The 12315-nt window shown below is 35.2% G+C and overlaps 1 protein-coding gene across 3 annotated transcripts in view; it reads right to left on the reverse strand.

The window, feature by feature from the left end:
• LOC149237299 (DNA polymerase delta small subunit-like) overlaps window positions 1-12315 on the reverse strand; it is a 203212-nt gene that overhangs the window by 141368 nt on the left and 49529 nt on the right. For 2 of the 3 annotated variants that reach the window (XM_089372619.1, XM_089372618.1), the window contains exons 3-4: window positions 1590-1728; window positions 1377-1506 (exon numbers count right to left, since the gene is read on the reverse strand). The exons of the other annotated variant lie outside the window; for it this stretch is intronic. In XM_089372619.1, the coding sequence (XP_089228745.1) occupies window positions 1377-1506; window positions 1590-1658 (199 nt within the window). In that variant the 5' untranslated portion in view covers window positions 1659-1728. The remainder of the gene's footprint in view (window positions 1-1376; window positions 1507-1589; window positions 1729-12315) is intronic. 3 annotated transcript variants of the gene reach the window in all.

A 12315-nucleotide genomic window follows, 5' to 3' on the forward strand; every position in this document is an offset into this window, starting at 1 on the left:
AGCGAGAGTGTTGACTTTTTGTTAGCATCAAGAGGTACCCCCCCCTTGCTAAGGAAATCTCCAAGTCAACCTAAGAGAAATTAAAAAAAAAAAAAAAAAAATTTGGAGCATCATGTAGGCTCAAAAGGATAAGTCAGCCACACCATGAAAGTGTGTGTCCCTTGAGCAAATTCACACCCATTCAATTAATATATATAAATGATGTGACACTTCATTTGCTCAAGTCATTCATCATATCTCCTCTCTCCTAAAGCAGTCGCACGTGTGATAGAAAGAGGCTGAGTTGACTAGAGTTTGACCGAGTTGCACGAGGGCGGTTTGACCACATTTGAACGAGCTGCAGAGTCTATTTTGGGCCGAGTTTGTTTACAGTTGACCGAGCTACAGGAGGTCGAGTTTGACCACAGTTGACCGAGCTGCAAGAGGTCAAGTTTGACCATTGTTGACCGAGCTGCAACAGGTCAAGTTTGACCACAGTTGAGCAAGCTGCAGGAGGTCAAATTTGACCAGAGTCAACCACAGGAGCCGCAAGGCCCAATTTAACCACTAGTCCAAGTTTGACCAGGCTGGTTTGACTACAGATTTTGGGCAGTTTAACCAAAGTTGACTTCTAACTATTTTGGACAGTTTGACCAGCCTTGACTTGCTGTAGTTTGACCATATTTGTCTGATATTTTGACTTGGGTATTGGCACAAATTTCTCAACAAATTATTGATTTGTAAACCTTGCTGAAGAATAATTTCTCCTAAGAAAAGTTGTTGGGTTTTCTCCCACGTTTGGGTTTTCCCCGGGTAAAAATATTGTCTCTATTGTGCATGGTTGTCTCTTTATAATCTTTACTGTTTCCAATGTATTTACTGTTGAGATTTTCTGTGTATAATTGCTCAATGATATCAGTGGCATGAGATAAATTGTTTGAAGATCATTACGTAGTATTATCAGATCAAAAGATTGGTCTCTACTATGCATCTTGTAGAAAATTCAACACTTTCAAGAAAAATTATCCAGATCTCGGATTTAAAGAATTTTGATGTCCATGGTAAGCAATGAATTTATATGTATGAGTTTATCCAAAGAACAAGAGAAAAATATAATATCTTACCAAGGAAGACAATTAATATTGTTGATTTGCAAATGACAAGAACATCAATCTTCTTGAATACATTCTAGAGGGTTGAAAAAACAAAATCCATAAGATATGCAGTACTTACTACATATATATCAAAAGCCCTGAGAACAAAATAGTTACTTTGTAAACATGCAAACATGCTTTTATCAAGGTTCAAAAACGTTTCAGCCAATATTCCTCTTATAAGAGTCCATAGGATTTGTAGACATTACAAAACCATGTCTGAACATTTAAACATTCTCTTACCTGGCAAATTTGGCCACTGTCTTTTAACAAGACTGTTTAGAATCTCTCGGAACTTGTGAAGACGGAAATAGTATAGCTGGCTGTACTGTTGCCCTCTGTACTTCTGCATCTTTAGCATATATCTTTCATCCTGCCAAAATAGCAGCAAAAAAAAATTGCATCTATAGATAGGACGCGAGAAATCAGAAAATGATACAAAGTCCAATGACAAACCTGGCATTTGTAATCAGCTTGTTCCCTCTCAAGTTGATGAGAATCTGTGTCTATCTCCATGGATACCATATTTTTTGGACCAGGATACAAATGCTAATATATAATGTCCAAATCTTGCCGTCTGACAAAAGCCAATGAGCTAGAAAAAATGATGCAGAAATGTTATTCAGAATGTCCTAGTATCCTACTTAATAGTTGCTTAAACTCCTGTTTAGAAAATCAAAAAAATAAGAAAAGATTATCTAAACATCCACTCATAGCGAAAAGAGTGGATAATGGGACTCTAAAGGTACATAATATTATTCTATGTATGTGTACATTGAGGGACAAGATCTCATTCCCCACCGTAAGAAAAATAATTAAACTAAATAGAGCAAAAGTTAGACGATATGGAAGTAAGTTCTGCTCAAGAATATTATAAGAAACAAGTACGCTTTGCTTTGAACACTTCAACAAAATTTGAAAAACATAAAAAGGATGTTGCCCTCGAAAGAACAGGGAATTTCAAATAAGAGCCTCAATTGCAGGAGCAACTTATGAGGTTTCAAAAAAAGGACAGATGATTTATGGTCTCTAACAGCAACATGCTCTTTGCCCAAAAGCACCTTCAATAGAACTAGGCTCCACAGTATTTAATTGCTTAAGCAAACTAAACATAAAATTGTCAAATCTAAAATTGAGTTTCTGGTACTTCTTCCTAAGTAGATAGCTTTATATTTTTCAAATTGCATTCAACTTAGAACAAAGATGTTTTCTTAAAACGCCTATGTGAAATCAATGTTCCACCAAGTTTCTAGGATGAGGGACACGGAAACAAGGAGATGCACAAAGGTATGTGTGGGAGAACCTCCAAATTTTAGGGAAATTCCGGGGGGGCAAGGGAAAGTTTATATATATATATATATATATATTCAATAATGAAATACATTGATTCATACATCATAAATGATTCAATGAAATAGAAATAGTAAAATATTGTATACATTGATTTAAGTTCATCATTTTAGAGTCTACATTGATTTATATTCATCATTCATTACTCTAGAATCTGATTAGTACTAAGCAAAATAGTAAATATTAAGTCTGAATACTGGAATAGTAAATTGAAATTACTTAAACTCAAAAATAGTAAAGGATGATGAGTCAAAGACTCAATTTGAGGTCATCAGTATTTAGATTCAAGACTCAAAAGTGAAAACTGAAAATGAATAGTCGACAATGAAGCAATGTTATCAAAACCAGAGTCGTCATCAAAACAGTCGACCCCCAAATCGGGAATTGGAAAAAAAACCAGACCAAAATAATGGTCAACCAAAAAATACATGAATATTCATGAGCACCCTTATGAATCCAAACCATTATACACAAATATGTAAACTTTCTTATCTATATACCAAGGGTGCATATAACCAAAATAACACCATATGCAATCCATCTTTGAACTAAAAAATACATCAACAAAGAGGCTCTAGATGGCCTCTATAGCCCAAAAAAATTCATGCTACAACAAATACCTAAATATCATCAAAATCATTGTCTGTATTGGGATCATCATCATCAACATCACCCTCTAAACATTAAAATGAGATAGAAAAGCATAACATGTCAAGCAGAGATTTTGTTTGAGTGATGGGTACATTTTTACTAGGGTCATGACAGAGGAGTTCAACAATGAATGCCACCAACATCAAGGTACATAGAGGAATTGGTGCTCTTGATTAAATGCTAGTTCCATACCCTCATACATGATAGAATCCAATGGAAACGTTGCAATCCCCAAATCCTGAAAATTGTTACGCCTGTTGAATTTTGAGTGGGATCCAAAATTCTACTTTCTCCATTGAAATCCAGTGAGGTTGGAACCACTCTCAAACTTTCTAAAACAATTAACGCTAATGTTAAAAATTTAAGTAAATGGATGACTTTAATAATTTAACATTACCATTAATTACATAGCATTAGTAGGATCGTAGGGTTAAAAATTAGGCTCCCCGCTCATAAATTATTGTTTTTAGGTAAAGTTTAGGGGGTGTGCAGAAAAAATTTTGAGGGGGGCTGCCCAGAAGCACTGCTTTTGGGGAAATGCATCCCCCCATATTGGGGAAATTTCCCCCTTTGTTTCCCTGAGTTTCCACAAAAGGGGTGCGTGGGGAAACATTACCCCAAACATCCCCCCATCCAAAGGGACGCATCTCCTAGGAACATTGTGTGAAATGCTCTAAAGAATCTTTCAATTTATTCTTTCACCTTTATACTAGTTGAGATTCACAACAGAAACTGAAGAATAAAACGAAACCAACAAAATCCCAAATTTTGCAATAAAGAGAAACATAAAACAGCACAAGGGCAATGTAACACTTGGAGAGATGTCACACAAGAAGAGCACAACTCAAGAAGAAAACAACCCAATAGCAAGTGTTGTACCTTTGAGATAGTAGTAGGTCAGCTACCAATGCCAGAGCATCTAAAATAATTGTTTTGGGGTTTTTGGTTTTAGTTTTGGAAGACCAATGAATGAAGACAGATGTAGAATTGAAGTAATTAATCCTTTGGGTTATATTAATATCTCAGCAGAGGGCTGCTATAAGACTTTACACAGTGATATAGATCAAAATAGTGGTGAGAAGAAGACAGCAAATAATATGATTATCACAGTTTCCAGACTATAAAACAGAACAATCATAAGTGGGAAAACCTTCTAAACTACGTTCCAAAGGTTCAAGGTAGTATACTTAAGCTTACACAAGATGCTGATGATTTACTGATTAGAGGGGATTAGCTAAACAGACAGTTCATTAATCCATTCTCTTAATAGATGATCACTTCAAGAGCTTATAGGAATAAATTGAGACACAATTGTTCCTACCTAGATATCTCTATAAGTCATAAGCATATGAAGAAAAACATAATGATTGATAACTGGAAAAATTACAGGATAACACAAACTGTGTAAAACCAAATTCAGAATCTTCTGTTTTGTATTAAGGTTCCAGAAAAACTAAGTACATCAAGTGTCTAGAAATGCTTACTTCAAAGGTGCAACCAGGTTCAAAGTAGAATTATCAGTCAAGACTTAACAAGCAATGAACGATGAATCTTGAACTTCGAACCCATAATAACTCGAAAAGAGAGTTATTTATACAATAATGAAACTAAAAAATATCCTAAAACTGATTGAGATTTACTCTATGAAAGGAAAAATCTTCATGCAAGAAGATAGGGGCAGCTATTGAATTGCTTCTTGCTGTCCCTTTTATTCAGGTTGTGCTAGCTTTGTTGTTTGATATTTCGCCCTTTAAGCTGCTTTATCGTTTATATCCTTCACACTGGTTGATTCCTTCATTTAATCTTTCATCTGATACTCTTTAAACTCTGTGAATATCCTTTAACCCTGTTGAATAACCTTTACTGTTTCTTTTTACCTTTACAGTGCTTTTCAGGTTTTTATTGTGTTTTTCAACAGTAAATCCTTCTAGATTTGTGTCACATGGTAAAGTAATTTGATATGATCTTCATTGTTGTCTTCAAACTATGTGCAGGCTTTTTCTTTGTAAGCCTGAAACAGAGGTTTTTACTTGCAAAACACAGAAACTGTTAAGAAAAATACAGGTGATAGAGAAGGCCTTCAATGGCTTTATAGAGCTTGAAAGGCTATTGGAAGGAGTCCATAGCGTATCGAAAGGTAAAATGATAGTTTTATGGGTCACAAAGGCTTATGGAGGCTTCGTTGTGTAAAACAGGCAAAACAGAGCAAAGTGGCGTTTTTTGCTTTTAAACAAAAAAACAGTTCATTTTTTGAATTATGGCGCAAGGTGAACAATGGCCATTTTGTCGTTATGCGGGAGGTGGTTTTCATCGCACCGCTTATAAAGCGCGAGCGGTTTTAGAAAGGGTTCACCCGATGCAATCTGAGCATAGCACGTAGCAAAAGAGGATGGTGGAATATCGCTTTTCGGGTGGGTAATGCCTATAAAGAGAGCCAACCCGAAATCGTTGTGAGTCGTTGGATTTGAATGCCTTAGATCGGACGTTGGTGGAGCGAAGGAGCAATACAGAGGGTCCCAATGACTAATTATGCCGGCAATGGCTTTATTATGTCTTAAAACTGAGATTTAGCGGTTAAATGGAGGTTTAGTTATTTCTTCGTTTAAATCATAAAAAACGATTTAACAAAGAAATTATTTGCAAAACAAATATGGCGGACTTGAAATAATATGAATTCGAGTGGATAATGATATCGGGTCCGGGCTAATCACATATCGCAATCACAGTTTAGCGAAGGAAAGGCCCATCGCAAAGGAATGTGATAAGGGCCGGACGTGATGTAGGGATAAATCATGCATGATATGTGATCGGGTCCGGGTTCCATTCGCAATCGGAGATCGCAATGGCGGAGGGTATTGCTATTAACCGGGACTTGCGATGGAGGCGGATGCGATATGGCATGAATTGTATTGTGTCGGGTCCGAGTCTATTGTGTATCGCATATCGCAATCGAAGGAGAGTGGATGCACGTTAAAAGTGTACGATCTGCCAATATGCGAAATGTTATGAAAATACATAGTTTTATAATAAAACTAAGGTTTTGAGTTATTTAATAAAGGGAGTTAATATATACGGGAAAATGGAATTTTAGAGGTTTAATACTATAGGTTAGTGTTAATATGAAAAATAAGTGGAAAAGGGGAAATACACGCGGAAAGGGGAAATTACTAAGTATAATGCTTTTTATGAGTTATTTGCTTTTCATATATGCACAATACTTAGGGTAAAACATATTTTTGTGGGTTTTTCGGGTAAAAGGGGATTTATCATGGTAAAAAGGGATTTTACATGGGGTTTTCACTTTTCCTAGGTAAAAAGGGTTTTGACCTTAGGAAAAGGGGTTTTTATGGAAAATAAATGAATATGAATGTATGAAGGTAGGAAGAGGAAATTAGTAAATATAGGGATGAAAAGGAATGATGGAAGTTAATTAATTGATCTTGTAGACCTTCATTTGCTTTGTGTAATTGCCTCATGGATATAGAAACATATAGTAAAACATGATAAATGTACATTTTGTCCAATGAATAATCAAACTTCTGCAACCTTTCTTCTACTTACCCTTTGCTTATCCTATCATTTTTTCTTCACTTAAAGGATGCATTTAAGCTAGCAAACCCTTTTCCTTTCTTTTTATTTACAAAAGCAAACTATCTAAATCTACCTTTATAACCTCCAAGGGCTCAGATTAAACTGATGAGCACCTTATTATTCTCTACCTAACTACTAATCTGCCATAATTAAACAGTTTGGCCAAATCTTTATCCTCTAACTATAACATCAAATTTAAAGCATGAAGCAGTCAAGATTAAACTTTTTTACTGTCATGGGTTGTGGCATTTAAGACAAGCTGCACACAACCATTATTTTGCAGAAACAAAGTAATGGCATTTAGACTTGCTCACTTTTAGAGTTTGTTTGTTTTCTTTTCTTTCTAACCTAACATTTTCTTTTTGTTTTGATTTTTTAGGACATCTAACCTAGCATTTTCTTTGATATGGACATCATCATCAAGATATTTTCTTTTCAAAAACATTTTATTTACTATTGTTATGTCCATATCCTAACTTAACATTTTTTCAAATATTCTATCTTATCAAAACCAAAAAATGCTACAATATTGGCTCCAACTGGGGACTGCTTTCTCCTGTAGAATGCAAAGAACCTGCAGATCCATGTGCCTTCTCCTCGGGCTATGGAGTCCTTGCTGTAAGAAAATCACACTAACATCTTGAAAAGTAAAAGAAAACTGGAGTATTTACAATGAAAGCTATTTTAACTTCTTAGTACTTAATGTAATGTTTAAGAAACCTTCCATTTACAGGATAAGTGGAATATAGCCCCTCAAGATTCTGCAACACAAAAGTGTTGTTACCCTTCAGTTCAGCAATTGCTAAAGGTCCAAACCATAGATTGTCAAATTTTCCATGCTTTCCTTTCTCTTTTCTAATGGAATCCCATCTTAGAACTAGATCACCTTCCTTAAAGTCCCTTTCCCTGGCTCTTCTGTCAAACAAAACCTTCATTTTATTCTGATATTTCTGCAATTTGTATTGAACTTCATCTCTGTTTTCATTAGGTTCAATAATCTGATTTATTCTTCTTGAAAAATCATCAGGTTCATCTGTTGAATCCCGCAGGAATTTTAAAACAGGGAAGGCCAAATTGGTAGGGAAAATTGCATCTTTCCCATAGACTAACTGAAATGGAGATTTGCCAGTTAATCTCTTTGGAGTAATTTTGTTTGCCCATACTGCATAAATAAAATGTGAATCCCAACTCTTCTTATGATCACTAGAGTCTTTTTTATTACCTTTACCAGGCTTTTATTGGATGACTCTGCAAGGCCATTACCTTGAGGGTAGTATGGAGTTGAATGATGTAACAGAATTTGATATTTCTGGCAAAAGTCAACCAATTTAACACTAGAAAAAGTTGTTGCATTATCAGTGACAATTTGAGTTGGGCAACCAAATCTAGCTAAGATATTCTCCTCAATAAACTTAATTACTACTGAATCAGTAGCATTCCTGACTGGAATTGCTTCCACCAATTTAGTGAAGTAGTCTGTTGCAGTGAGGATCCATCTATGTTGATTACTTGAAGTGGGGTGAATCTCTCCAACAAAATCTAATCCCCATTGAGCAAAAGGTGCTAAAACTATTCATGGAACGAGTGGAAGAGCTGCTAATTTTTGTTTACCAGCAAACATTTGACAAAGAACACAACCTTTGACCTTTGCCCCTACTTGTAAGTACAATGTGGGCCAATAAAATCCTCCGCTTAGAATCTTGTATGTTGTTGCTCTCCAAGCATAATGTCCCCCACAAAATCCTGTATGAAACTGATCAATGATTCCTTCAGTTTCTGATTCTGTTAAACATAATAACAAAATATTCAGTGGATCTTTACAGTATAAAATTGCATTTATAATGCAGTACTTGACTGATTTTAACTTAAGGGTTTTACACTGGCTTTTGGAGAATGATGCTGGACACTCAAAATGGATCAAGAAATTTACAATATCGTGATACCAGTTTGACAACAAGAATTTTTCATCAATGTGTATAGGACTGATCTGCTCTGAAGGTAGAGATTCTTGTGGATTCTCCCCTTCTGCAAGGACAGAAGGTTCTTGTGTATTCTTCCCTTGTATTTTTAAAACATAATTGATTCCAAGTACTTTGCAGTTGGATCCAGCTAGAAGCTTGGCTAATCCTCGACCTTTTACTAGCTTGGTAGTCTTGATAGTTAGATCAAACTCCAGAATTTGAGTGATCCATCTAACTTTTTTCCCATCAGTGTCTGGTTGGGTTAGGACAATTTTCACAGCACTATTAGGGACATAAGCAGTAATAGGTGAATGTAAGACATACATCCTGAATGATTTCAGCGCTTGAATGAGGGCATAGGCTTGCTTCTCAATGATGTAATACTTAAGCTTAGCATTTCTCATAACCTTGCTGAAAAAGGCTATGGGTTGGTCATGGGAATCTTCATTTTTCTGTAATAGAACGGCAGCAAGGGTTGTTTCAGAGGCAAAAGAGAAAATAATAAATGGCTTAGTATAATCAGCACTGGCTAAGGTGGGAGCTTCAGAGATAGCCCTTTTTATTTGTTCAAATGCATGCCTAGAAGTGGGAGTCCATTTGACTTCATGGTCCTTCCGGAGCATGTCAGTTATATCTTTAACAATCTCTGCATAATTGGGAATAAACCTCCTTAGAAAATTAATCTTGCCTAGAAAAGCTTGAATCTCCTTCTTGTTTCTAGGTAAGGTCAATGTTTCAATGGCAGATACTCGTTTGGGATCAATTACTACTCCCTCATTTGAAATTATATGGCCCAACAGTTTTCCTTCTTTGACAGCAAACAAGGACTTCTTAGGGTTCAATGATATTTCAAATTTTCTACACTTGTCAAAAACCTTCATCAAGTGCTTTAGATGTTTTTGATCAAATTTAGAAAAAATAGTTATGTCGTCAAGATAAATAACCACAAATTTATTTACCTGGCCCACAAAATCTATGTCCATAGCTCTCTGAAATGTTGCTCCAGCATTGGTTAAGCCAAATGGCATCCTAGCGTACATGAATGTACCCCAGGGTGTAGTAAAGTTTGTCTTCTCTCTGTCTGTTGTATCAACATTTACCTGATTGTAACCTGAAAAACCATCAAGCATAGAAAGTCTTTGTGCTCCTGAAACCATTTGAAGTAACTAATCCATTTTGGGCAAAGGACAATTATCTTTTAATGATGCTTTGTTCAAATTTCTAAAACCCACACACAGTCTCATTTCTCCATTTTTATTTCTAACAAGAACTAGATATGCAACCCAATTAAAATATGTAAGAAGGTGGATGATCTGAGCATCTAGCATTTTCTTAATCTCCCTTTCTACAGTTGGTAGAAGGGCTGGATTTATCCTTCTAAGTTTCTATTGATAAGGTTTTGCTTCTGGCTTCAAAGGAATCTTATGCTGTATTAATGAAGTATCATAAGTCTTTAGATCAGCATAAGTCCAAGCAAAAACATCCTTATTATTTTGCAATAACTTAAGATATTGAGCTTTGATCTCAAGGTCTAGAGATGCACATATTTTGATGTTTTTGATATCTTCATTAGTCCAATGTTAATCTCTTCTATGTCATCTCCTGATGAAATGGACTGAAGGTTTCGGAGGACATCATTTTGATCAAACAATCTTTCTAAAGGAATGAGTCCTTTTGGAATAAAATTATTTGATAATTGAATAATGTCATGATTAGCAATTTGGGTTTTAAAATCTGAAGTATCATTTCCATCTGCATTTTCATTTATTTCAATTCTATCTTCATCAATTTGTAGAAATGAAAAATCGTCTATTACCTGCAGAAATGATTTCAACTGTTCATCATCTTCAAAAATTTGCCAATGTTTCAGATCATCTGGGATAGATGGCCTATATTTGACTTGTATCTGATAGAGTAAATCAGTATGATCAGGAATTTTAAAAGAACTAGCAGAGACAACTAAGGCATCTACATGAATATTATGATCTCTAGGAATATGAGTCAAATTAAAAGCATCAAAGAAGTTTTCAACTGAATCCCATATTTCATTTCGGTAGGACCTAAGTCTAGGGTGCTTGGTCTGGCAAGCATTTCTTACTTGCTTAATAATAAGTTTTGAATCAGTAAAAACACTTAAGTTTTGAAATTTTAAGCTTTTGGCTAATTGCAATCCTAAAAGGAAAGCTTCATATTCAGCAACATTATTGGTAACTTCAAAATCTAATTTACATGATTGGGTTATGTTTTCTTTTTCAGGGAAATTAGAACTACTCTAGCTCCTGCCCCATCTTTTGTGCAAGAGCCATCAAAGAACATTTTCCAAATATCAGTTTGGTTTGGTTCAAGACTTCCAACTACCTCTTCAATTTTAACTTGAGTTTTATGTTGGTTTGAAGTGAGTTGAAAACAACCAAAGTCTTGATCTATTGCATAAATTGGATGGTTCTTTGGCTGGTCAGTTTTACAAACAGTATGTACAAATCTTACCTCTCTATATAATCTTAATTGCTTTCCTCCATAAACAAGAATAATAGCATATGACATATCCATCTGCAGAGTCCCCCCTAATTTGGCACAGCAAAACCTAGAAAGGAGCATTCCAAACTTGGGAGGGATATCTGTGACAACAATATCAAGTACTACATTTTTCACTAGAATCTGAGCAAGGGTAACCACTAGATCCTTGATCAATCCCAAATAGGGCACCTTTTTAGAATCAAAGGTGTACAGGTCATGGTAGGATCTAGTTATGTTGAGTTTCAAATGATCCATGATAGATTTTGACATAAGGTTGTGTCATCTCCTTAATCAAGCATACATTTATACAACATGGAATCATTTGTTTTAAGAGTTACATAGAAGGGAGGCACTATCTCATCTATCATGTCTGAACTAGGGCCAAAAACAACTGTTGGTTTTTCATCTTGCAAACTTATGACATCACCTTCAGCATCAACCAAAGTATTTTGTATCCATTTTGTGACTTGGTTTTTGTAACGAGGGTTTTTAGAAAGTTCTGACAGTGAAATTGGGATTTTAACCCTCTCTAATTCTTTTTCAACATTAAATGTAGTCAAAATGTTTTTACCAGCTTGGGTAGTATCAATTGACTAATCTAAGGGCTTAATAAGAATTGTTTCAGCTTCAGTAGTTTTGGTACGTGGTTCAATTACTGGAGTTTCCTTTGAAGGTCTCCCAGGACCAAGTCTAGGCCTAAGATCATACCTCTTGTTTAATTTGTAATTAAAAATTCAGAGAAAGCATGATATTTAAGACTTGTGAAGATTCCTGATCTTCTTGAACCTGATTTTGTTGTGAGATAGGAATGATGGTTGTTTGATTGGAAGAAGAATCCATACTATAAATATCTTCAGTAATTGTCATAGTATTATCATCAGGTTGTTGGTCATCTATCAGTAGAGGAGTAGGAACCTGTTGATCATTACTAGGTCTCTGAAGAATTTGTAGTGGTGGATTTCTTTTATACTGACCTTGATTTTGATTTTGGGGTCTAGCAACTATTTGTTGTATTGTTCTAGGTTGGGTCTCAATCTTTGAAATCCTATTTGATAGGTTTCTAAGAAGAGATGTTATTTCATCTATTTTTTAATCTTCTGATTTAGTCTTAG

Source organism: Pinus tabuliformis, chromosome 8 (assembly GCF_031772625.1).
Source record: "Pinus tabuliformis cultivar Carrire ecotype Pingquan chromosome 8, CPIR1, whole genome shotgun sequence".
Taxonomy (NCBI): domain Eukaryota; kingdom Viridiplantae; phylum Streptophyta; class Pinopsida; order Pinales; family Pinaceae; genus Pinus; species Pinus tabuliformis.